Here is a 27,482-nt window from a genome sequence, read left to right as displayed (position 1 = left end):
AAAAGGATGGGGTTTTTAAATCCCTCTTTAGTTCAGGCCTTCAGAATGGCACTGAAAACTGAAGGTGCAGGGTATTTTATTTTTTGAATCAGCATTGCCACTGGAGAGAGATCAAGCTAGCAAAAGTACTGGGGCTGATAAGAGTAGTTTACCTACCAGGTCTGAACACAGGAAACCGATAGGCTAAAGACATTCGAGTACTAGCATGAATGTTCAAGTGCATCGTTTTAAAGTCTAATTCATACTGTCATGACCTGACAACCCAAAGGTACACTTTCTTGACATTTCACAAGAGAATAAAAATTCTAGTTTACTGTACTCAGCTTACAGATATTTTTGCAAGCATAGGGATTTGCTGCCAGTAACAGATGCAATGACTGAAATCTTTAACTTGCATTTATTATCAAAGTCATACTGTTTACATCTGTAATGTCAACAAGATGCCACAACTACAAAAAAAAAGATTGTGCACATTGCAGTTTCAATGCAAAAACAGTAAAATGGAAATCCATTTGTTAAAAAAGTAATTAAAATTACTCCAGAAAGCAATTGAACTGTTTTAAACACCTTTACATCCAGTCAAATTAAAATGGTTAACAAGAAAAAATACAAATTCGAAAATCTGGTATCAGTGTTAAAAAAGCAACTACTTAAGCATTTCTATCAATTCGCACGTCAATCTCCCTCCCGCGAAGCTGTATCCCATTCATCATACGGCAGGCTCTCTCAGCTACTTCTGGGGACTCAAATCTAACCACACCACATCCCTTAGACTTCCCATTTTCCATCTTGATATCAGCATACAGCACATGACCTTCAAAAGAAAAAGAAAGGTTCTTGTTTAATCTAGTACATACCACACAATTGTATTGATCTAAAGTTCTCTACCTTAAGCCACAGAAAGCATACCTTTAGAAACTACCATTACTTTGAAACTTAAAGCTCTAGGACAATTTTATCAGTGACCACTGCCATGAAAAGTCCCCCAGAAGCTGAACAGCCTACCTCAACCATCAGTAGCTTATCTAAGCCTCTGAAAAGAAAAGCATGCTCATAAAGTCTCTTAAAGAGCATGATGGTTCTCAAAGCAGCAGAAAGCTCTAATGAATTATGCTAATTGGTCCTCTAGAAAGTTAGCTTATTCCACAGCATAATATTGGAAATTGGTCACTGTAGCAAGCAAGAAATCCACATGGGACTAGCTTTTCAAAAGGTCAAATGTCTCATGAGCTGGACATAAATACACCTAACAATATGCAGCTGATTCAGGAATTCTTTTAGCTCCCCAATTTCTTCATTTTTCTTTGATTATTGCTATTACTAATTTAAGGTTCTTTTAAGGACAGTTTTCCCAAATACGTTCACTTCAAAATAAAGCATCTTGCCAGTGCTTTTCAGTAGTTCTCAGCTTTTTGCTGTAGGAAATGAATCTCATCATTCATCCTGGACTTCCATATCTCTGTTCCTGTCTCTGTGTAACTACAGAGAGGCTATCCACATAATAAATCCAGCCCTTGAGAGCCGAGCTGAGAAGGAGCACGCGTTGACTGGGTTATCAACTAGACAGTCAAAACATTTATTTCGTCTCAATACTGTAGGACGCTTGCCGGCATAGCAGGATGGTAAACATCCCCAAACCACTTGTCAACATGAATATCTAATATTTCCCCAAGTCTGAGTGAAATTTTAGTTAAGGTAGTAGTGTCAGGGACATAAAGGTAATTCCTAGCTCTGTAAGTCCTACTCAATTCTCAGTAAAGATCGCCAGTGATATAACAACTTACCACATTCATTAAATTTATCTTTCAGCATTTTCCATGTAAAATCAAAAGGCAGCTGTGAAAAAGAAGAACAATTACTGAGGAACTGTTAAACGACTTGTCAGTACTTCCGTCTCTTCAAAACATGTTCTCCATCCTGGGGAGCCATAGTTCAGCACCGTCATTTTCATACGCAGAAAGCTTTTCTCCTGTTAAGAAAATGGCTTCAACTCACAAAGGCCTGCCCAACCCCACATTTGTCAGCATGCAGTATTAAATATTGTAACTAAAGTCAAAAGAACACAAAAGAAATCAACACGGTGCAATAGGATGAAGGCTACTCACATTTCTCACAAATATCTGACAGGCTTTTCTGGCCACCCCAGCTGCAGGTCCTCCAGTTCCTCCAAGGGAGCCTGCAAAATTGCCTGCAAAGTTTCCACGTTCCATATCCATCGGTCTTTCAAAATTGCTTCCCATCGCAAGTCCCATGCGATCTATGCCTGCTCCCATGCCTTGTCCCATAGCAGGACCCATTCTTTCCATATTAGTGGCTCCAATGCGCTCCAAGCCCATTCTCTCCATGCTAGCAGCACCCATACGATCTATTCCTATTCTTTCCATAGGATTGGCACCTATGCGATCCAAGCCACCTGGCATCCTCTCTATGACCTGACCCATTCCAGTTCCCATTCCAGCAGGGACCATACGCTCCATACCTATACCCATCCTATCCATGCCAGACCCCATTCGTTCTACACCTGATCCCATTCTATCCATAGCGGTACCAACGCGTTCAATGGCAGCGCCCATTCTCTCAATGCCGAAGCCTATTCCAGAGCCCATTCTTTCTATGCCAGAACCCATTCTCTCAATAGCTGGTCCCATCCTCTCAATGTTAGGAGCCATGTGATCTATGCCCAGAGGGGCCATTCGGTCAATTCCAGAACCGATCCGTTCCACATTGGAACTCATGCGATCCAAAACAAGACCCATCCTGTCTATTTCTGACCCTACTCTCTCCATCCCATGCCCCATCCCAGAGGGTATCCTTTCCATTCCCGAGCCCATACGATCAATGCCAGGTGCCATCCTCTCAATCCCAGGAATGCTGGCATTTCCACCACCTGGAACAGAACACACAATTTAACAAGTCAAACACAGACTAAAACCAAACATGTGCTTGTGTGTAGCATGTGCTTACACTACTGAAATCCTTTAGACCATCATTATTCAAAAAAAGTGACCACCTAATGTGTGTGCTGCTGCAGAATATGAAGCAGAGTTGTCTCAGATGGGAAAACAAGTACCACTGTTGATTACATAGATCACCATGACCACAAAACTTTTTAAGGGGCTGGTAACCTCATTAGTCCATGTGCAAGAGTTTAACCCTTCCTAAAAAGTTTAAGTTCCATATGCACAATAAAAGCTTCAAAGAAAAAAAGAACAAAAAAATGATGTGCAAACAAGGAGAGAAGTTTGAATGCATATGAAAAGCCAGGAGTTCAGGTGGCGAAAGTAGTATTTTAAATATAATTTTAGCTGCTAGCTGTCCTGTACAATACCCTGGGGATTATGCAGCAAGAGTAATAAGTTAATAACTGAAATTACTGTTTGATCAAAGTGTTAGAGGAGCTATGTGTAAAATATGGCCTGTTTTGTTACAACAAACATGCACGTTTTTTACGCACAGTTCAGGTATTTCCAGTAGGTAGTGTAAGTACTTCGCTTCGTATACTGACCTATTCCTCTCTCCAAGGTGTCTCCAAAACTACGAGACATTCCCATTTCACTTCTTCCAAATTCTCTCTCAAATCCTCCACCCATGGCACGATCCATCTCTGTAAAGATTAAGTCTGATATGTTCTTCAGGGTATCAACATTTTACTGTAGGCATAGTTTTTAAAGATTAACAGCAAGGCAAACTTTTATTATGTCCTCCTGATCATTTTATTATGTCTTTTTGAGACCAAAACACAACCCCCAGAAAAACAAGAACAAAAATCCAGGATTCATCTCAACACGGACAAGACACTTTGCTTTGGAGAAGTCTTTTTGGTGAATACAGTCAGAGCACAGTTTATCTTTCCAAAGCAGTCCTTGAAGGCAACTTCTATGAACTACTTGTTTTTTGTAGCTTAGAGGCCGTAAGTGCCTTGCAGACACTGCATGAGATGTAAGCCTTAAGTTTTTTCCAATAAAAGCTGGGAAGAGGAATAAGACCAGTCTCCGGTGCTACAGTTTCAGAGACCAAGGACTGCTGTTGAACTCAGAGGCTTAATATTAAAACAAACGAAAAAACACACAAAACTAATGCCTACCACTCATTCTGCCCATGTTCATTCCAGCCGGAAAGCGCCCAATGTTTTCCATGCCACCAAATGGACCTTCCATTCCTAAAAGAAAGGATTTTCCAGGGACGCTTTAGCATTTCAACTTACCACTACAGTTCACCAAAATAAGCTTTTTTCTCAGATCATTTCCATAGGCACCAAGACAACGCTGTACCACAGATTCACAAACTGTGATCAGAATTTGGTCACAACTTATCTCCTAAATCAAGGCCAAGTTTTAAAAGTCTCATGACCAAACCACTGGTCATATTTTCTCTGAGGTTTTAACCCTTCCCCATACATCTACAGCAGTTTTACTAATACTCAAAAACAGAAGTCATCACTAAATTGGTGACAATTCCAAAGAAAACAAATGCCTGCTAGGCATATATGGCTAAGTTTACATGACTTTCAAAAAAAAAAATAAGCTATATACATTTCAGAAAACACAGCTTACCTCCCATTTTATTCATTCCAAAGCCCATGCCTTCCATTCCCATTCCTCAAAATAAAAGAGAAAGCTTTATGTAGCAGATGTAATTCTACAAACCATCAGCCATTAGATTGGCTGTAGAAAGAAATCATACAGCACATCCACTCTGAACTGGAAAGCTTACATTTGCTAGCTCTTCAAGTAGATTGCAACATTCCTTCTCAAGAAATAAAAGCAGGAAGTGGAAAAAACCATAGGCATTTACAAACTGAAAGCTGAGTGTGTGCTACTTTTTAGGTGGCTCTTTAAAACTTTTTGCTATTTAAATATATCCTAAACATAGATTTGCAAGCCCACTAACAAGTGTTAAGAGTGACAGATGGTTTTAGAAGTTTTATGTATATTTGCAGTGTCTGCTGCTCATGCTCAAGAGTCAGAAAATGAGAGCTGTGCCCTTACCATGGTAAAAAATAAAAATGGAGCAGTCGGTTAGGTTCAAGTTTCTGTTATCAAGCTCATGATTTAGCTCAAGAAAAACTCATTTGGCTTTAACACTCCTAATACACTTCAACTTTTTGTGTAGGCAAACAAAGCTATCTACCCTTCTATACAGCTTAAAGCTCTCATGAAACAAAGCATAGGAGTAATCTTCTTACCTCCAGGTCCCATGTTGCCCATTCCCATGCCTTTGTTTAAATGATTTGCATCAATAGGTTGACCTCCAGGTCCTAATCCCATGCCAATACCACCAAGACCATCTGAAGAAAATATTCAGATATCAAAAAAGCCTTGTTTCCATAATTTGACAAAACAGCAAGTTTTATTCTTAAGTAATTGACTTCTATTCTCCAAAAAGCTTGCTGTGTTCCCACTTTGGGGTATGTACTTAATGCATGAAAGTGTAAATCTAGAGTAGATGTGTCTTGAAGTAGACTGGAAATTAATCCCAAATATTTTCTTCATCATCTATGTTTTATCTTACTGCTGAGAAAAGTCGATTTTTTTTGGTTGGTTTTAAGCTGACTCCTGAAAAATAACTGGCTAGAACACTGCTTATTTTGTGCAACTCCTCAATCTAAGGAGGAAAGAGTGGGCAATTTAGTATAAAGAACTTCTAACCTTTTCACAATGTTACCTTTGATTGATAAAAGGCTTATTTTCATGTTTGCCAAGGTTCCCTTGCAGCTAATAATTTAAATAACTGCAAGGTTCCACCTATTAATGACAGCCACCTATAGAATTCAGAGCACACAGCCAGCCTCTTTCCTAGGCAAACGAAAAATGTATATCATTCTCAGACACAATTTTGATTCTTCCTGTACCCAAGTGAATAAAGGATTCCCCAGTCAAATAAGAAAAAAAAACAACTCATTTTCCTCAGAGTGGATCAGGAAGAAAAAGTTCTCTGCTTGCACTTGAATCAAACAGCTTAATAGCATTCTTTCCTTACGAGAATAAGACTTCCTTGTTTACATTTCAACAGAATGATCTCAGGAAGCATTGAATTATGTTTTACAACACCACAAGATACCATTCCTCCCTCCCATCCCCCCACTTAAAGGCCAAGAAATACGTTTCCATCATTATTTGTTCCATTTCATACAACAATAATTAAACAAAAAAGCAGTGATTTTCTCTTGACGAGGTATACCGTTACAGAAAGTCATGGCAGCAGCAAAAAAAAACCTGTGGATGCTACGGCTGCTGAACAAGGTTCTGGTAGGTACACAGAAAATTGACTAATTAAAGGATGGATTGATAGAGAATTATTCAAGTTAGCAGCATACACAGGTTTTCTTTCCATGACTAAGAAAACATTCTTAAAAATTCTGGCTGAATTAACAGAATTACAGATATTTTAGAACAGTTTCAGCTGTAAGACAGTAGGGCTTTTCCTTACCATTAATTCTCCTTTCTGACCCAGCCTACTCCTGCTCAACACTTTCATTATCTTATCACCGAATGGTCAAGGTAACAAGGGACCTCTGGAGGTAATCTGGCATAGATCCCCCCCATCAAGCAGGGTAACCTACAGCCCATTACCCTGGACCACATACAGACAACTTTTGAATACCTCAAAGGATGGAGACTCTATAACCTCTCTGGGCAACCTGTTGCTCCAGTACTCAGTGACCCACACAGTAAAAAAAAATAAAAATGTTTCCATATGTTTAGATGGAGCCTTTTATTTCAGTTTGCCTCTTGTCCTTGCACTAGGCAACACAAAAAGAGCCTGGCTCTGTCCTCTGTGCACCTTCGCTTCTAGTATTTATATATTTATTCCCCTAAGAAACCTGAAGACCTGGAAGAAGTCCTCAACTCAGCCCTTTTAATTGAAGGAAAGCCATTAGACACCCAGAATACCAGTACATAAAAGGGTGCACACACTTCTTTATAAACTGATGAAATTTCCATTAAATCCTATTATTAACAATAGTTCTAGAAGGCATCAGGACCTTCAACTTACGATCAAGAGACTTGGAAGCTTTGAGAAGACGAATGGGATACTGTTTTTAAGACAAACTTTGAGCTATGAGCTGAAGGAAGTATCCAAAAAGAACAAGACTGAAACTTATCTATTATTTCCCTCTTAGATATTAAGGCCATTTGAATCCCAGTTTTCAGAAGGCTGAACTTGAGCTTTACTAGGGCTGGGTTTGAGCAGATGGGGAGTAGCAGAAGTTGCCTAAACATCTTAACAGCTCATAGTTTTTAGTTGTGTTCTATTTATTCATCTGTTCCTCCTACATATGGCAGGCTACAGAGGCAGTACCTCTTGAGCACAAGTTTCCTATGGACTATTAACAACTCAGCTTTGTTTGCCAGCAGATGAACTCAGTAATAAATGTAATTCAGGAATATACAGGAAATCTCTTTAAATGCAAACCTGAGAGCAGAATGTTTTCAAATTGAGTCTCATTTTGCAAACATTCAAGTTGCTGTGAAGACAAGTTAAAAACATAACATGTTCAGTCATACAGCAGAGACTTACGAGGAAGTTGTTGTGGTCGCTCTGGAGGAAAGAAATCTCCTTTTGGAAAGGCTCGTTCATCCTAAAAATAATTTGATACATTAAGTTTGTACACGACTCTAGCCTGCTTTCTTACTAGAATGATTTCCTACCTTTTAAAAAAAGGTAATTAGAGAAAGCTAAAGTAATCCTTACTATATTTATGATTGTCTTTTAGAAAAATAATTAGAAATAACCTTCAACAACTGTGTAAGTTGACATCATTAGGTATTAGGCCAAGTCCTTTAAACAGAACTCGTTTCCCCCAGTATTTCAACCCATGAGTTAGAAGTGAGATGTGAAGTGCAGGGCTGTACTTCTCTGTCGTGGTATGTTATTTACCTTTGTTTGCCCTGGGAAGGTCGCACCAACCTTGAAGCCACACATCATCCAAAAAAAAAGTCAGGAGCACATTATCAGTTCAAAAAGTAGTAAGAATCTGAATGTACTTACCATTTTTACATGCATTGGTCTGTCAAACAGCAGCTGCCCATTAAACATTGCTTTCGTTTCATTAAGGATCATCTTTCAAGCACTGGAACCACAAAAAGTCTTAAAACTCCAAATACTATCTGATGCGGAATATAAAAACCTTATCAGAAAACCACAAGACTCCAGGTAGCTTCTTATACTGTAATTCACAGGTTATCAAATACTGTTTTGCTTTCTCCAAAACTGAAAAGCTTCCAAACCTAATTACTGCATATTCAAAAAGTTTCTGTTTTCAAAATTAAAACATGAGTTACAAAGAGTCTTCTGATTCATATTAAAGACATTAAGATACCACTTAAAATGTCTCAAAACCAGCCAAGGTGTTTAAACACTTCCCTCCTTCCACACCATAGACCCAAGTTGAGAGATCGAGCACGTAACAGTATCCACACTGCAATTTTGTGTTTGTGTGGGTAGACTGTTAGGTAGCAAAGCACAGCTTGCAGTGTAATATGGCTGACAGAGAAACACACCAGATCAAGCCTGCTTACACCGCAGATGGATCTGTCTCACTCCTCCTTTACCTCCATTACAGCATTTAAGACAAATCTTTTCTTAGAAATTGCATTTTAATTCAATACTAGCTCTGACAGACAAAATTTACTATTTGGCCTAGATGCTCTAGGCCTCTCACCTCTATTTGTTAATGATTTTGAGCAAACAAAAATAATTATTTCAAGATATTTTTTCTCCTTTTCGGTTTCCCTACACTGCAATGGCTTCACTTAGCAAAATAAGGCAATATCCTCAGTTTTAATACTACAACTTTTATTTTCATTCTGCTTTTCTTAACAGTTATTTGCGAACTCATGGAAGTTAGTGCAGGATGGAGTGCCAAACCTGTCTACTATTTACCAGTAATATTCTTCAAGGATACATATAGCCTGAACAGCCTCTATAGCTTGCTCAAAAGTGACAGTGCCGATCCCACGACTCTTGCCATCTTTATCTTCTAAGATGTCTGCCCGAACCACAACACCAGCCATGCTGAATACTTCTTTCAGTTTCTTCCACCCAACCTTGTAATCCAGCTGGAAGATAAGTAATATTAGAAGTATGAGAAAGCTTCCCATCCAAAGAATATCTTCAGTGTTCATCAGTTTCCTTTCCTGGTATCTGCAATCCTGAGAAGCAGTCATCTTCACAGAGATGGGATAAAATTTAAATAACAGAATGCTAGAGAATGCTAAATGCGTTGTTTTTAGCTTCATTCAAAAATACAAATTATCAAGCACTGTGGTATATAGGATACAAATTAACCTTACAACTTCACTAGCAAAGAGAATCGCAGAATCATTTAGGCTGGAAAGGAACTTCTGAAGGTCATTAATTTATTGCTGAGAACAAGTATAATTAGTTCAGGTTGTTCAGGGCTATGTCCAGCCCAGCTCTAAACACTTAAGCGTGTACAGTCTTTTGGCAGTCACTCCCTTATTTCACCTGTCTCAAAGTAAAGAAAAATAATTCTAGTATTTAAATGGTATTGCCCATCTTCCAACTGACGTCCACTGCAAACAGTCTGGTTCCGTCTTCTCTGTATCATGTGAGTCAGGGTGCTGGAGACAACAATCAATTATCCCTTTCACCTTCTTCCTTTAAAGCTGAACAAACCCCTCGGACCTTCTACAATTTCATATTCTCTAGATTCTTACCTAGCTTGGTGTCTCACCACTGAACTTGCTTAAATACATTCCCACTGCCCCTCCTTCAAACAAGACGTTTTCTCCACATCAAGATCAGTTTTAGGATTTGAAAACTAGTCCTATTCTTGCTGTATGTGCATACCGAAATGTTTGTTTTTATACTATATCCACAACAGGGCATACCTTTCACGGGGAAGTTCTCATTTTTTGTTCATACATTAGAGTGAAAACTTCCCACTCAGCAGGTGTTCCAACTGAAGAGAACAAGACTAGTCACAGAATACTAGAGCTGGAAGTCTACAGCTTTTCCTCTAATTCATTAGATTCTACTCAGTTTAGACCCTGTTCAGAGACCACACAACGCTTACATTTGCAACAAAGACAGTGCTTCCAAGTCTCCCTGCCTGTAAGGCATGGATGATCTCATTGGGTATGTTGGGATTGTTGAGTATACTAGGTGGGATATTGAGCATTCCAGGGCCACCTGGGCCCGGACCAATACCCATTCCACCAGCTGCCATGACTTTCTGCATTGCTCTCCTGGCATGCTCGCCATCAGGATCCTAAAAAAAACACAAACAACATATTAAGTTCATCTGTATTCCAACGAATGTATGAGGATTTAGTGGCAAGGCCAAAAGTCAAAGGGGATATTCATTTATACAAGGTCCCTACAGACCTTCAGCCAACTTCCTTTTTTTTAATTATTATTTTTTAAATTTTCAAATCAATGCACCAGCACACTTCAAGTTAGCAAGTTACTCCTATCCATACATTTTCCCCTGATTCTGCAGGTGTGTATCTATTATTTAATACCAAAAATAAACCCCACAGCCGCATTTGTTCTAAAGACAGAACAGTACTGAGGAGGCCTTAGAAGACAAACACCGATTAACTTTGGCATCCTCAAAACAGTACAACTCATTTATCTTGCAGTTAGACTTCCTTACAAGACAAGATACAGCGTGTAAAAGTTCACAAAGAGTGGTTTGGACAGCTCTTTTTCCCCCACTCACACCAGGTTTCCAAACTGAAAAGAAACTTCTAAAGTATCACTGTATTACTACCAAACCTCATGATTTTAGGGTATGTTAGAAAATATGAAGTATAGGATGAAGACTTCCAGCAAGGAGATAAAGCTATCATAGCTTCGCTTCATACTGCAAGTGAAGACAAGTACCTTCATAACACATGGTAAACTTGTGTCACTTAAGTTGGAACTGTCACACTGTATTCAGTGAGCAAAATGTACAAGTATCACAAGACTGCTGAAGAAAGTGAAACATCAAAATAGAATTAATTAGTCAGGAACACAGAAGTGTTAAAAGATATTTACATGAATTTTAGTCTTCATCTGAATTTTAAGGCAAAAAAAGTAGTATGTTCCTGAAAACAGGAGAAACGATAGGATTAATCATGTGAAAGCTATTATTTTTTTGGTCAATCACATGAAGGCTTTTGTATTTCTCAGCAATGAGACAGCCAACACGGAGAGGTATGTACCAGGCAGTTGGCAAAACTAGTTCTAATGGTCATCTGCAAGAACTTAACTCCTCCCACAGATGCAGACTGCAGCACATGGTATAAATGGTGCTGAACCCCTTAAAAGTAAAAACATGCTTCTTTGCTGATTTCAACTATAAATTTCTGTTCTGTCTATACCATACAAGCAGAAATATTCACGTATGGCAATTGTTTTGTGAAGACTTGGTCAATTCACAACCACTTCTTTTCAAGGACAGATACCAAGGGCACAACCTGATTTCCAGTTCTAACGGTATGCCGTTAACAGCAACACAGATCCACACACGGCCCACTTTCTTCCAAAAGCCCCTCAGGAACGTCAGTGCCTGCTAACTTTCAGATGGAACTGTTCTTTGAGCCTTCCATTTCACCTCTCGCTTCCTTTAAAGGGCACAAGAGGTCAACAGTGCCAGGAGATAGCTTGCAGTGAGAAGCAGACTACTGCTCCCAGAATTTATTACTTTTTAAATCTGCCAGTTCCAAGAAGTGCTGCCACTTGCTCTCTCCATTCTTCTCCTCAAGTGCTCCTCAGAATGCAGGCTGCTAGGAGTGGACCTTGTGCACGCGCTTCCCATCTTATACTCATGCAGATATCTTTTCCCCAACCACTGGGAGGTGGGGCAGGCACAGCAGAACACAAAGCTTGCTTTGCCAAAAATATGGCTTGCATACCATAAGGCCAAGCATCACCGATAACTCTGAAGGAAGTCTCTCTTGATTTTTAATTGGACCTTTGATGCAGCTACAGTTCCCAAAGTATTGGGATAAAGCTTTAAACTTGTCAATAGATAAGGAGTAACTCACGGTACAGTTGAGCGTGTTACAGTGATTGATAACAGAAAAGCCATTAGAACGGAAATAAAACTTCAAAGTATTTCAGAAACCATCTTATTCTATGGAATTGTTTGTAAAATACATTCATTATGGTGCAGAATTAAATGGGGAAAGAGTCAGTCAAGAACAAAATACTTATGCAGGTTTATCGAATCATAAAGAAGTACACCCGCAGTTAGAGCCAAACACTTGCTTTATCCACGTTCTGCATTGCTACCTGTAGCACCTATTCTTTAAGTCAAGCTTAGTCTTGACAACTGAGTTCAAACTCAAGTTTGGCAATAGGTGCTGGTAATAAAGAAAGCCATGTGTCTTGTTAAATTCTATTTGAAGAGTTCTACTTCATCAAATATTCTTATCTGCAAATGAGTCAGCCATAAAGCTTGACTATGAGATATCCCCTTCACCTTAAATCCAAGATACTAAAAGAACAGATGCAAGTCTTACTTCTTTCACTTTCAATGGTCTTCCACCAAGACTATGCTTGTTCAAAACCTCTGCAGCCTTTTTCATGCTTTCTTCCATCTTGAATTCAACAACACTGTGAAGATACAAGACATCTAAGAACACTGCTCGTATCTTAAGAGTTTCCTTATTTCTTGCTATGAATTCATAAGTGAACTTACGCGCATCCCTGATGATTTGATTTCAGAGGCGAGTAACAAGCAGAGGAGGGAAGAAAAAAATAAAGTAAGTAAAAGCACAAAACACTTTAAAAAAAAAAAAGTCAAATCACATTAGTTAACCCTAGGGGCAAAAATAAATGTAATCTTACCCAATAAAGCCTTCATTACTTGAATTCCATAAGATATAATTTCTTATACAATAACAGGGTTAAACTGTAGTTTCTGAAGTTGTAACAAACAGAACTAAGTCCAGGATCTCCAAGAAAAATACCATACACTCCACATCAACTGTTCTTCCCTGTCATACAGACAAATCCTCGCCATATTCTCTCACCCTAAATCCATACCCTTCAGTACAGTTAAGTGAACTCCTACTGTGTATTTTTTCCCTGCAAGATACTTTCACTGGACTAATTGACTTATACCTATAAAGGCAATATACGTTTAACTTGGAAATTAACTTCTGTTTACTGGCACGGGAAGTATAGTTTCCAGAACCTGCTTTTGCACACTGGCCTTACAAATTCAGCAAACCACTACGGTAACGTTTTCCGAAACACAAGTTAACCTTCCGTACCACTATACGTACTGCTAGTGTCCATGGGTACTTCAAACAGCCAACGCCACCTGAGCACAGTGGAAGACCACCCTAACGCTGCTCTTACAAGTCCCCAGCCCCCCGCCCCCCCAGCCCCAAAGAAGCTTTTAAGCAATCCTGTTATAGCCACTAAGCATACACACTTCTCTACCTTCCTGACTTCCTTTCGCTCCACGCCACCATACAGTTACATTTGTCATGTAGAAAATCCACAGAAGAAATTCTCTCAAACACTTACCCTTGACTTTCCTTCAGCGTCCATTAAGAGCTCCACGTATGTTACCTCACCAACTACAAATCAGATTCCAGACGACACATATACCAAGGGAGAAAAGCCAAGAAAACAATGGGAATTTAGAACAATCAACAACCGTGTATGGAGCCTCTGCCTTATAAGAAAGCCCAGAAACACTCCATGTTCTCTAAACCACAAAACTGGACAATTACAGGTATGCAGTAACATTTTAAGACTTGAACATGTTCTTGATTTTCCTCCACTTCAAAAGCCAGCTATTTCCACAATACCAATTTCCTCGACCTTTAGTGCTCACTCGTTACTTGAGGCAATCCAAATCCAGGGGGAAGTCTGCAAGAACAAGTTTCCTTCACTTCACATAGCACACGATCTTGTCTCCACAGTCCAGAACTCAAACAGTTGCTTGCATTTCTCAGGATTTTTCCTCTGGTAAACGTCCCAAAAGTGGATCAGACTGACCCAACAGACCAAGAGACCACTCACTGCCTACTTTTTATTTCAGCAGTTTAGCCTTTATGTCACAGCAAAATTTAAGTCCATTTTTAGGTTCGGTATTTTTTAGGTTAGTGTTTAACTCTGTCATATTCGCCCTCAAGACAAGAGCCTACAGCAAAAGGCAAAGTGCACTAGGAAACTATATTTGCACCTTTCCTCACTAGACTAGGATTGCTTTTTTCCTCAGCTGACCACATAACAATATCACGTACCTCTGGAACACGACTACCAAAATGGCTGCTGCCTTTGAAGGGACTGGCATACAGAATTTATTCAGAATAACTGAAAAACTTTTTCTTTTAATACTTTTTTTTCTGGCTTTATAAGTTCTTTTTAAGTTTAAGCTAGGGCTCCAAGTTATACTATCTGAAAGATGAAAAGAAAGCAATCTTCATGGGAAACAACCACCAAACCTAAATTCTGATAGCATACTCTAAGCAAGGATCTAGAAGCTTGCATTCGATGGTCTACCTTTGCAAGGGACAGAGAGGAGTGCTCAGCCTCACCTCCCACAGGACTGGTCATTTATCGGACACCTAGTGTCATTGTCCAAAGTGAACATCCCACATTTTTTCTAGAAGCTGGAAGAAAAGGAATGCTTAATGAAATTACATTTTTTTCGCTCTCCATTTCTGATTTTGAAAATAATTAAGCAATATCAGCATTCCAGCCAGAGAGTAGTTAGCTTGGCAGAATAAGCAGTGACATCTATTCATGCTTCCATGAGGATACAAAGTGTTCAAGACTAGTAGGGGCTAACAAATCCCTTTGAAAGGGCCAGGAGAGATTAGAGCGTTTAATTACCACCTACAACCTGAGCACTATGAGATTGTGTATCCATGGAATTGCAGTGAAAGGGACTGCACTGTAAACAGGCATCCCAGCATCATGCTTGGTGGTACATGGGGCCCATATTCAGCGTTACCAGGTCATTCTGAAGCCATCCATCTCAACAGCAGCAGCCAGAGTCCAACCAAAACTTTTATCGAGAACAACAAATTCTCAGATTCCCTACGATACAAAAGCCACTCCATTTCAGAGACCCCAGAGATTACAGGTTATAGATCCGTAACTCATTTCTCCTAATAACATTATTTAGGCTCTGAACTGAGGGCTCTCCTCTCCCAACCATTAATCAAAACCAGTTACATCTCTTAAAATGCACACAAACACTTCCCAAAAAAAGTTTACCAAGCTTGAGCATAATATATTAAATACAATTTAACATATGCTAATTTGACCTCTGAACAACAAGATTTCCTGGAGTCTACTACAGAGGCAATGGTGTATCACTAAAAGTTTGTCAATTTTGCTCGATACTTCACACTCGAGCCTTAGAGACACCTGTATTAAAAACAAAACGGATCTTGAAAGAGCTGTTTTCCTTTAAAAAGGCATCTGAATTTCCTATATAGCCTAAAAGCACACCAAAGGGAGGGGGGGATGACACAAATAGCGTAGAAGATCAGTATCCAAGACAAGTCCAGATTACAAGACTACAATAAAAATAAACTTTTCACCTGAAAAACATGTAAGAAGATTTTCCTTCTGCTAGCACATGAGAAGACTACTTAACTTTCAAAAAATAAATAAATAAATAAACCACAGCCTAAGTTTTTCCCCTCCAGATGGACCTTGGCAGGCTTGAGAGGCTGACCTGTACAAACTTCACAAAGTCCAACGAGGCCAAGTGCAAGGTGCTGCAGCTGGGTCAGGTCAATTCCAAACATGAACAGGCTGGGAGCAGCCTTACTGAGAAGCATTTGGGGCTGCCAATTAATGAAAAACTAACCATGAGCCAGCAGTGTGAGCATGCAGCCCAGAAAGCCAACTGTATCCTCGGCTGCATCAAAAGAATCATGATCAGAAGGGCAAGGGAGGCACTTCTCTCCCTCTGCTCTCATGAGACCCCATCTTGAGCACAAGAAGGACAGCGACATATTAGAACGAGTCCAGAGGAGGGCCACCAAGATGATCAAGGGCCTGGAGCACCTCTCCTTCGAAGACAGGCTGAGGGAGTTGGGGTTGTTCAGCCTGGAGAAGAGAAGGCTCTGGGGAGACCTTAGAGTGGCCCTCTCGATACCTAAACGGGGCTGCAGGAAAGCAGGGGAGTGTTAAAGGCCAGGCTGGATGGGCTTTGGACAAGCTGATTCAGTGGGGGTTGGAACTAGATGATGTTCAAGGTCCCTTCCAACCATTCTCTGATTCTATAGTTACCAGATCAGCCTCCAAGGGCAGATAAAAATTGCAGAATCTTTGAGCCAATAGCTCTAAGTTAATGCAAATGTGATTAAGGAATATGTTCCCCATTGGTGTCTTTAAGACTGAAGGTAGAGCAGACTTCTTTAAACCTCACATTTGAGAAAGCTCAGAAACCTTTTGTTTCCTAAAACAAAAGACTGAAGCAGCAATCAATACAGTAACTAGAAATACAAACTAAAAGAATGTCTATCGTTACTTAAGACTAAGTGCTATTTCACACCAGTCACATTTCCTCAAGTTTCCATGCAGAAGTTTACCTGCATGGAAAATTTACGTGTTCAGACAAGGTTAGTCTGCCAGCATTCAGATTTTCTCCTGTATTGTTCAGGAAGCTCACATAAGTACATGGTAACTCAAGGCATGGCTCAAATGGATTCACCTAGCCCTACAGAGGTATCCGCGAAGTACCTAGGATAACAAACTCAGATGTAGACATCAACTTTGAAGATTATGAAGTTGGGCAATATGATTCTCTCTGAAAGGTCCAAAGACAAAAGTCTCGGCAACAGGAGGAGCACAGAAAGTGAAGAAGTGGTAAATGCTCTATAAAATGGTAGTTTCTTTGTCTCACAGGGTCAAAACTAAGGAGAAAGTAGCCACTCAAGACATCACCAAGACTACCTGGATTTCCATCATTTTTAGAAAAAACTGCAAAGTGAATGATTCATGAACGAAGACCATGCCATCAGAAGTCTAATGCCTTCAACATAAGACAATTTGGAATTGGCCAGTTACTCCTTCGGGTACAGTGCTTAGATCTCATGACTGGCAACCACGGAAAAGCTCCAGGGTGGGCAGGGAAGAGAGCAGACTAACTACAGCTTTTTACGCTGTCTGTGCAAAAGGGGAGAAGAAAAACAATCTTCCCGAAGAGGAAACACGGTATCTCTCCTGTAGTTCCACTCTTGCATGAAAGAGACCAGAAAAACAAGGATGGGTAATTTTGGTTCTTAAAGAGCCCTGGAAGAACAGACGAAGTGCAAAGCTCACTGAATCCACTGAAGGACCACCTGGAAAAGATGGTTAGAACAATGAAAGCAACACGAAGATACACTCAGATCCCACCACCGCATTTCAAAGTCTGTTAGTATTAAAGCTTTCAGTGTAGATAGTCCAGTTAAAGTTGAAGATACTTGCTTAAGATATTGTTAGCATTCAAGTGATACTGAAAACTCCTCAGTCTATCTTACTAGGAAGCTGACTGTACCACATCTTGCACAAAGCTGCTGCAAGGTGGCAGTCAGCTCAAGAACATCAAGTACAATTTCTGCTCTTCATAAAAATTATGTAGATTTTCCAAGATGGTAAAATTTCCATTAAATTTAACAGCAACAGCAGAAATGCAGGATTTACTTAAGAAAACACACGCAACGTTTACATTTGAAAGTCCTATTATAAGTTACTGACCTCCACTGATGGCTTCTCAAGACATTTCAGTGAAGCTCTGTACTCAAACGCCAGATTTCAATATTAGTGCTCACAACCTAACTCTGGCAATTAGGTACACAAGTTAATGACTGCACGGTCCTAAATGGCAAAAATTATGCAAAAAGAGAAAATAGAAATTAAAAGCTTGCAGTCACTGCAGCTCTTGGCTACTTGTTCTTTTTATTTTTTTTAAAAACACTCCACATGTCCTGCTGTAAAGTCCCACTACACATTTGTATTATCAAACCTTGCTACCTGCAGTCACCATACATGTAAATACATTAAAAAAGATACTTCAGTGTTCTCACATCCACCTGAAGAATACTGTCAAGTTTTGACATTTGAAAGCAGTCAATTCTTTTCAACAATGAAAGAGATCTTAAAAACTACAAGTGATTAAAATGCCAAATAGTTAACTTACTGCAGTTGACTTCTCACTGCAGAAAGCTTCCTGCTTCAATCAAAAAGTGAATCAAGCTGAAACATCTTCAGATAACAAAGGTACAACTGAGATGCTGTGCTAAAACAAGAAAGGAGCAGTATACCAACCCCTTATTGAGGGTAGCAGGACATCACACCAACGTACCACTTGCCACAATGAAAAGCTTGGCACCAAGTTTCAGTCAAGTCATTACAGTTCACATTAAGATAACTCTGTGGGAATTCTTCTGCAGATAAATTACTCTAGTTGCATTTGACTATAGCTTTGAACTGCAAAGAACAGACTGAAGAGTAAAAGCCACTTTTCTGCTGTCTGTAAAAAGTCACATGAGTACCCTAATACAAGGAAAAGGAACCCAGCAGATCACCTCCCACAGATAAGGAACACTCCTTATTTCCCAGCAGAAGAAAGGTAATTATAGACTTCCTTTAGCCTCATTCAAGCCAACTACCTGCTGACTACTTATCTGTAAGGTTTTTAATATGGACTTTATCCGTGAAATAAATTAAATTGCCACTAGCATCCAGCTGTGAAATGCAGAGAGAACAGCACGATCCTCATCTAAGATACTTTGACATTCAGTGAAATCCTGTTCATTTCACAGAAAGAGAAACAGGCAAGTGTTAGTAGTAGTAAGCTACAGCTTTAAGTTTAACTATCTTGCACAGAGCTGGTTGTGGTACCTAATGATGAAGAATGAGAATGGCAGGAAATGTACAAGTGGGGAAGAGGCTGAAAGACTGAGGAAGATCCAATTTTAAGTAATTTTCTTGCTAGGAAAAGGAACCATTCTGTACCAAGGTACAGTCCTGTTTAGAACTCATTAGCACACCTACTGAAAGTAAGGGCAGGAGGAAAGTCAGATAAATCAGCACTTCTACATTGACTAAGTCATCCTTTTCTCTTTGCCCACCAAGAAGTTCAGCGTGAAAGCACGCTGCAACAGAATCTTCTTTAGCACTTAAACCCGGGTGGCCTTCCAGGAAGAACTGTGTTCAGGTACCAGAGCAACAGCTGTCCGAACCAAAGTGCCAGAAGAGCTCAACAGTACCTGTGTTCAAGTCCAGTAACAAGAGGGCATGAGTTACATCTTCAAAAGGTCACAAAGACTCTAACAATTACTCAAGATGGAGAAAGAAGGCACCACATGAAGTTTGGTGGTTGCTTTTCTTCATAGCAAGTTTAAGCTGGGAACAGCTTTGGTTTTTTCCTCGTATCTGTTCACACGTTCAGATTCTGATATGAAGGGGTAAGCATGCCTGTCAGATACCACGTTTATGCTTTAAGTATGAGGTTAAAACCATGCTAATACAAGTAGTCCCTAGCATGTCCTGAAATCTTTGTATCTGACGTGACAACTGCCCCCATAACTGTAACTACTCCTAGCTTTGCAACAAAACAGATCCTACAGCTAACATTTCTCCTTGTGTTGTATGCCACCTTGCTACTCTTGTCAGGGAAAAGGTTTAAGATACAAAGTTCTCTATTTCCTAAAAGAATCCATAAATATCTCAAACTCCTTTTTTTTTTTTTAATTACATAGTATCACATTATGTATACCAGCTGCCACCAAGCATTACCATTTTGCTCCCCAAAACAGAGCCATTTTGGGGAGGACAGATTAAGACCAGTATTTAGCACTCAATCACGTTATGTTTACCATTAGATTCCAATTCCACGCAGAACTGCTGCCTCATTCTTCTCCTGAAGCCACTTACCAATTACCAGTTATCAATGCTGATTACCTCAGTTTAGTAGAACCTTGTGTTTGTCAGCCAATACAAGGGAGTTTCAAACAAGAACATTTTTTTATTTTGTTAATAACTGTGTTATACTGCACACCTGTAATTGACTTTCACCAACAAATTCACTGAAATGACTAAACCAAAGCATTACTCTTGAGAGATGTCACCTTTAGCAGATTTCAGATGTACGCATCTGAAAAAACCAAGTTGCAGAAATATGAGACCTCAAAGCTAATGTCTCCTAACCCATACTTACTGACACAAAAGAGCCGACAGAGGTGAACTCCTCCTACGTTCGGTAACCTGCTATGCCATTGCTGCTAACAGCTTCCGTCTTTATGACTGCCAAGCAATGCAATAGTCATGAATCACCTACGTTTACCCTTTGCGTACAGATCCATTTCACATGCTCTCAAAGCCTTGAACGTTTGGCCTGTAATTCTTACGCTTACAAACCAAGAATTCTCACATTTAGGTTTTTCCACAGCCGCATTCCTGGTTCTTGGAACTACTATGCCTTATATCAAAAAGCACCGATTCAGCAAGTTCAAGCACAGCACAAGAGCACCAATTTGGTAGAAGTCTGGGGCTGATTAGAATGAATCACAACTACGCAGCAAATCTAAACTGTTATGTTTTAACAAGCAGTCCCAAAAACCAAGAACAATGCTTCTCAATACGTAGACAAGCCCTGCAGACAGACTGAAGAGGTTTCAATGTTCCCCTAGGATTATCTGCTGGAATGAGCAGCTGAACAGCAAGGCAGGAAACAATCTCACATCGGACTTTTCCATCCACGTGAACTGGAGAGAAACCACAAGACACTTGGAACGGAATTCAACACAGCACTTAAAATTAGACATCTACACATACAGATACTCCTATTAACCAATGCATCTCGTGTAGCTAAGTGCAAACACAGCTTAGGACAGGGGACCATGCATAATTAGGGCCTGTTAAAGCAGTCTTAAGACTGCAGTTCTTCAGATTACAAGAAACCATCGTTGCATCTCAAGCATCAACGTTTCACAGCCTCTAATTATGGAAGTTTGCCAGGGCTTATAATCCTGAAGTTCACTACGCAGACTAAGCAGCTCCATTTTGCCTCCACAGACAGATGTAAAACCATTTTGGAAATTTTATTTGTTTCCCGATTCATTAGGCCACAACTTGTGAAGTCACTAACCACCGTTCCTTACCGAGTTCAAACACAAGTGAACATCGATCACTGTTATCCAAGACACGTATGTCTGATGGTATGTATTTTAGAAGTGACCCACAAGAGCAGTGCTCGTACTACTTAGGCCTAACAGGTTTTGAGACATTTTAATGATGGAGAAGCCAAGTATTTTCTTGCCACTCCACTGCACTTCCAAACTGAGTTGAAAACTTGTAGGCTGGGCATCAACTTAAAGAAATAATATCAAGTGAGCCAAGAAGATGCATTTAGACTCGTCACCACCTGAGAGTAATCAGCTCAATTTCTTCATCTTCTTGAAGAGATGAAGGTGCTAAGGTCAACAAACTAAGAAGGTTCCCATTTACAAGTGTAAGTTAAATACAAGTAGGGATGGAGGAAAACATCATGAACTTGATTTCCAAAGCCCTACCCATGTTCCTTGTACTAAAGCACAAACCTGGTTTTTCTTCTTTGCAGGTCACCCTTAAATACATTTTTACTGCTATTCAATTGCAGTATGGATCTTTACCTAAGCACAAATCACTACGAAGATTAGAAAAACAGCTACATATACATACACCAGATTGACATTATATGACTACCTTTATAACCCTACAGACATTAAAATACTTCAGAAAGTTTTGCTCATGTCAAGGCTAAGATCTGATAAAAGCCTCGTTTTTCTTTTTTATTTTTCCACCCATAAGACAAATGCTCTTTTTAATCTCTGACGAAGCACTATTAAAAATACGCCAACGTGCCTACAAAGGAACTATCCGTCTGGAAGGTTGCCAGAGAACGGTATTGTGCAACACCAAAAAAGGCTTCGAGACCTTCTGCAAAACTTGTTGTCACTACGTGCACCCAGAACTTCAACTGTTAAGCTTACCAAGTCAGCTACGAGTAAGATGACAGACATCGCTTGGTCAGCCCTGGTTGTACATTACCTTTCTCTTTGACCAGGTCTTTCAGAGACTGCCACTTGACGTCAAATGGAATATTTGTAATAAAAGCTCGGTATCTTCTAGCAGGGTTAGCATACGGCTCAAAGCGATGTCCTCCTCTTTTGACGCTCTTCTCTTTTCTTTTTTCACTTTGAGTTGGTCGCTCACCTTCACTGCAAACAGAGATAATTGGACACATTAACTACTCTGGCATTTGATTAGTGTCGTATCACCTCTTGGAACATAACTTCTTGCGTTCCCAAGACAAATCAAAACTCACAAACTTTCATCTATTCATTTATTTGCAAAACAGTAATAAGAAGACAAGGTGGTACTCATAGTATTAGTGCTACAAATGGCATTGCAACAAAGAGTTCCTAACAGCAGACAACTTATATCCATCCTTAAGACCCACTATTTTCTCCCACGTTATTTATACAACATAACCAAAGCTTCTGGTTTCAGAGGCTAAATCTCTTCAAAGCCAAGCAGGCCTAATTTCATCTCCTTGTGATGCTCCAGACCAGACACACCCTATTTCCTCCTTTACATACTATACTTCAACACCTTTAAGACCAATAATGCTTTGACCTACCACATTTGTATTCTTGCACTACAAGGATTTCAGCGAAGTGATCCTGTATCTCACATCAGTGACACTCTATTTACACCATCTTCCCCCTCTCCCCCAATTAATACCATTTTTGGGCAACACAAATTCAAAGTCTCTGTGCCTTTCAACAAACACATTGAATAGTTTTTACCTATTTCAGAACACAAGCTCCAGAAGATCATAATTAAAGAATGCAAAGTGATGCCTATTTTTCAACCAGCCTACACCACTATGAGTTAACAAGACAAATGCCACTGAACAGCAGTATTCAAATAAAATAAACTGTATATAAATATATAAACTATATAAATAAAAATAAACTGTATACAAATATACAAACAAAAATAACAAAATTAAATCACTGAGCAGATACAACAGCCTGCAGGGGAAAAAAAAATGCAGATGCCTATCGAGTGTGATATTTTGATATTTGAGTGGGTTCCTCATTTTTACTACAAGGCAACCCACGCTTTTCCAGCCACAAATATTGTACTTTACAGATGCAGCCATAACTGCTAACAGTATTTGACCTTAGTTATGGCCATCATGTACCACTTAGACAACAAAGGAGATCCAGGTTCTGCACATAACTAGTATGTTGGAAGAGAGGTCTATAATGAAAAATGTTCTTTAGTCGTTTACTGTATTTAATCAAAAAAGGAAATTTTAGGCTTTCCCTTCTTTGTGCTTTCAAAAAAAAAATCTTGAGTAATCAAGAAATTAAAAATCCAAAAGCAGATCATGACAGGACAATTCTTTTAACACTCGAGCTTCTGTTTTGCTGAAGAAATAACACAAAGTTCAGCATTTCTGTTATAACCTACACCTAATGCACCGGTTTTCTACAGCTATTCCTCAAACGAGAACTGTTCAAGCTACCCATCGGTAGAACTGCTGTGCAACTTGCTTCAAAGTCAAGGGGTACGATGCAGAGATCTTTGCAACTCTACATTTAAAGCTCCCAGAGCAGATTATCACACGTCAAGCTTTCATATACCTGTAAAGAATTCAGGCAAGCCACCGCACCTGCTATTAAAGACAAACATTAGTCTAGAAATTATTCCTTATCACATTCAGTGTGACAAAATCCAGCTAGGTCTAAAGAAATATCAAGGAAACTACGCTGGCTGCAATGTTTCTCTTTTGCAGGACGTCAGACAACAACTCCATCCGTGGGCATCCTCCAACACACTAAAAGGAGGAGAACAAGCAGGCACGTGGCCACAGAAATCACTGTGGTTGCCAAGTACAAGAACAACTGAGCATTTAAAGGCAGTTCTGGACAGCAGGAAGAAGTGAGTTCCCCACATCCTCTCCATAAATACGCCATGCCTGCAGGCATTGCTAAGTTAAAAAATGGGAGACGAAATTCCCACAGTAAATGGGAGTGAAATAAATTAAATTTAGGGAATTAAAAAATGAGAGTGAAATTCCCATCCCAATAAGGAACAACTGTGAATAAACTGTGATCCATTTAGAACAAGGCTAATGCAAGAAATACAGAAAAATAACACCCCCGTGGCAAAGGCAAGACGTCCAGAAAAAAAAACGCATTCAAGTAGTTACTTTCATAAGATATTTTATCTACCTTGATTTTCCTTGGGTTCCAAGCTGAAACACTTCAAGGCTACAGAAAGTCTCATCTAAGAGCAATTCCTGTAACCATACTACCTAGGCACTGCTACAGTCAAACTACGGCAAGCTTTGAGCTGTAACCAGAATCCAAGACAAGACAGGAATATCCTCCAAATATCAAACACCCAACATGAGGGAGGAAGATGATCTGAAGACCCTTCTCTAGCCTCAACTAACATACTTCTGGCTGCAGTTTTTTCTTATATCCCAACTCTTGGTCAGGCTGCAGATTTGCAGCACGGTGTAACAGCCTTCAGCAGCTGGGAACCTGACTGATGCCCAACTGCGTAGCACAACTCAGGCACATCAGGTAAACAAATCTGACCAAAAGTCTAACAGATTACTCCCAGAACACAGGGTTAAAAATCCTGATTCTCATCTGCATAAGATTTCAGGCCTGGGGACAAAAATTAACTGGAAAAATGCAGTCCTTACTTGGCATTAAAAAAAAAAAAAGTTTTGCTAACTATGAAACTTCTCAAAATTAGGTTAGTGTCCACATGTGAAAGTGACACGCAGTTCAAACTTTTTCTGCTTATGAACTTCCTATTTACAGACTGATAACCATAATCCTCAGAAATTATTATTATTTACATTTCTGTAATGTTGTACTTATATCCAACATATGACCTTTACTTAGGGTCTGGCATCACTTCCAAGTTATCTCTTGCTCTCAAGGCACCAAACCCAGATGTCTTCCTAACTAACTTCCCTGGTAAGTCACCAAGGATAAGACAGAGGCACGCTTTGCTCCAGATATCGCAGCAGTATGAACGATGACTGCCTATTACAGCATACCAGCCGCTGACAGAACAGTTAGAAAAAGCAGTTCAGAGCTCCAAAACCCATCCCGCCGGCACTACCTACGCTCTTATGGGAACATTTACATTTCCTGAGGAAACGTTTCTGCTGGGCCTAAGCGTAATAAACAAAAATCTCGATGCCCCAGATCGAGATCCCGACTCCTTCCGCGTCCAGGCCTCGGGAGCTCCCTGACGGCCTGCTCGGCTCAGGGCCGCAGAGGGCAGCCCGTGCGGCCGGCAGGCCCGGGCCGTGTCCCTTGGGACACGAAGGGAAATCAACAACGGCCACGGGGACAGGGACAAGGGCAGGGCCCGTGCCCGGCGTCCCCTCAGCCCGCACCACGCCAGGCCCAGGCCCCGTCAGGCCCAACCGCGCGCGCGGCCCCACAGCCCCCCCCCACCCCCCCGTTACCTCTTCGCGGGCGCGTCCCCAGCACTCCCCGCCCCGTTGGGCGGTGGCGGGGCCGCCGCCGCCGTCTGCGCCGCCGCCGCCGCGGGCGGCTCCTCCATTTTGTTAGCGGTGCCCTCGCCGCCCGCCGCCGCCGCTACCGCCGCCGCCGCCGCCATTTTGCCAGCGCCGAGCCTTTGTGTGACGAGAGCCCGCCCTGCCGCCCGCGCGCGGGGCATGCCGGGAGGGCCGCCGAGCGGGGGGGCCGCTCCCGGCCCCGCGCCGTCCGCCCGCGCCTGCGCACGGCGCCGCTGCCCGCGCGGGCCCAGCTGAGAGGCCGGGCCCGGGCCCTGAGGGGCCGCTGCCGGGATCCCGCCGGGCCCCGCGGGGCCGTTGCCGCTCTGCGAGCCCCGACCGCGGCCGGAACCGCGAGGGCGGCTCCAGCCGGGGCCGGCTCTGGCCTGGTGGGCCGCGTCGCCCGGCAAACAGCGCATGGCGCCGTCCCGCTGCACGGCCCCTCCCTCAGGGCCGCCTCTGGGCTGGGCAGGCTCAGTGCGGGCTGTGAGGAGCGGGGGTGTTGCCGAGCGCGGCGGGCGGGCGGGCGGTGAAGCCCTTGCGCCCTCCGCCCCTAACCGAGACCCGAGGCGGCCCGGGGGGGGGGGGGTCTCGTTCGTACACGTAAATCACACCGTCACGGATTTTAGGGGTTAGAAGGGACCTTGAGAAATCATCGGGTCCAGTCCCCCTGCCGGAGCAGGGATTATCTAAATCAGGTCACACAGGAACGCATCCAGACGGGCCTCGAATATCTCCAGAGATATCTCCAGGTATCTCTTGAATATCTCCAGAGAAGGAGACCCCACAACCCCCCTGGGCAGCCTGTCCCAGCGCTCTGTCATGGCTCCTCACCGTAAAAAAAATTACCTCGTATTTAAGCAGCTTGCACCCATCGCCCCTTATCCTGTCATTGGGTGTCACCGAGAAGGGCCTGGCTCCGTCCTCCTGACGCCCACCCTTCACATATTTATAAATAATAAGGTCACCCCTCAGTCTCCTCCAAGCTGAAGAGCCCCAGCTCCCTCAGCCTCTCCTCGTAAAATCCCTCAAGGGAGGGCGCGAAGAAGACAGAGACGAGCTCTTAGCAGTGGTGCCTAGGGACAGGGCAAGAGGCAGTGGGAACAAGCGCAGGAGGTAATGTCAGCACCAGGAAACATTTCCTCACTTGGCAGGGGAGAAACCTGCATCCCTTCCAACGTTGGGAACCTGAGATGGCAGCATGAGGACCACCACAGGCCAAGGCATGTGGCCCAGCCCCCGCTCATGGTTCACCAGCGCTGTGTTCCCTTGCACTCTCAGTGTTATTATAACTCTTATTATATTATTATATTATATATTATATATTATATATAATAAGAGTTATAATACTCAATACTAAGAGAGTTATATATAACTCTTATTATTATATATAACTTATATAACTCGTAGCACATGAGTATTGCTCACAATACAGCTTCATCTGTTGCTAATAATGGGTCTGCAATGTTGGACTAAGCTGTTGAAGCTAAGCTTCATAGCTATGAAGGATCTCCTGGGCAATAAAAACCGATACTGCTGGCATGTTAACAGACAGAGCTCCTGAGAACAGTGTATGTATTTGGGGAACAAAATCATCTCATATTTGAGGAGCTGACGAGGCGGGGGGTGCTTCTGGACCTCGTTCTTACCAACAGGGTTGGGCTTGTTAGGGATGTGAAGGTTGGGGGCAGCTTGGGGTGCAGCGACCACGAGATGGTGGAGTTCAAGATGGAACTTGGTGGAAGAAGTAAGGCAAAAAGTAGGATTGCTGCCCTGGACTTTCGGAGAGCCAACTTTGACCTCTTCAGGGACCTACCTGGGGGTATCTCATGGGGTAGATTGCTAGAAGGCAAGGGTGCTTGTGAGAGCTGGGCAACATTTAAACAGCACTTCTTCCAAGCTCATTGGAGCATCCCTAAGAGCAGGAAATCAGGAAATGGGGGCAGGAGACCTGCATGGA

At 41.5% G+C, this 27,482-nt stretch overlaps 1 protein-coding gene across 2 annotated transcripts; it reads right to left on the bottom strand.

Annotated features, from left to right (window-relative positions):
* Positions 1-378: 378 nt before the first annotated feature.
* HNRNPM (heterogeneous nuclear ribonucleoprotein M) lies at positions 379-25,969 on the bottom strand. Of its 2 annotated transcripts, XM_083811443.1 has the most exons (16): positions 25,472-25,969; positions 22,012-22,181; positions 13,495-13,547; positions 12,659-12,666; positions 12,480-12,573; positions 10,043-10,237; positions 8,909-9,062; positions 7,993-8,042; positions 7,522-7,582; positions 5,186-5,287; positions 4,554-4,598; positions 4,085-4,159; positions 3,506-3,604; positions 2,106-2,887; positions 1,785-1,836; positions 379-814 (listed from the first exon to the last, which is right to left on the bottom strand). In XM_083811443.1, the coding sequence occupies exons 1-16, from the start codon at positions 25,939-25,941 to the stop codon at positions 651-653; spliced, it is 2,574 nt and encodes an 857-aa protein (XP_083667569.1). In that variant the 5' UTR covers positions 25,942-25,969; the 3' UTR covers positions 379-650. The 2 variants fall into 2 exon arrangements, with proteins under 2 accessions (XP_083667569.1, XP_083667568.1); XM_083811442.1 differs by lacking the exon at positions 12,659-12,666 and having other exon boundaries at positions 13,491-13,547; positions 25,472-25,701.
* Between the last annotated feature and the right edge of the window lie 1,513 nt (positions 25,970-27,482).

Source organism: Anser anser, assembly GCF_964211835.1.
Source record: "Anser anser genome assembly, chromosome: 25".
In the NCBI taxonomy this organism is placed as follows: Eukaryota; Metazoa; Chordata; class Aves; order Anseriformes; family Anatidae; genus Anser; species Anser anser.
This window is presented reverse-complemented; position numbering and strand designations above follow the sequence as displayed.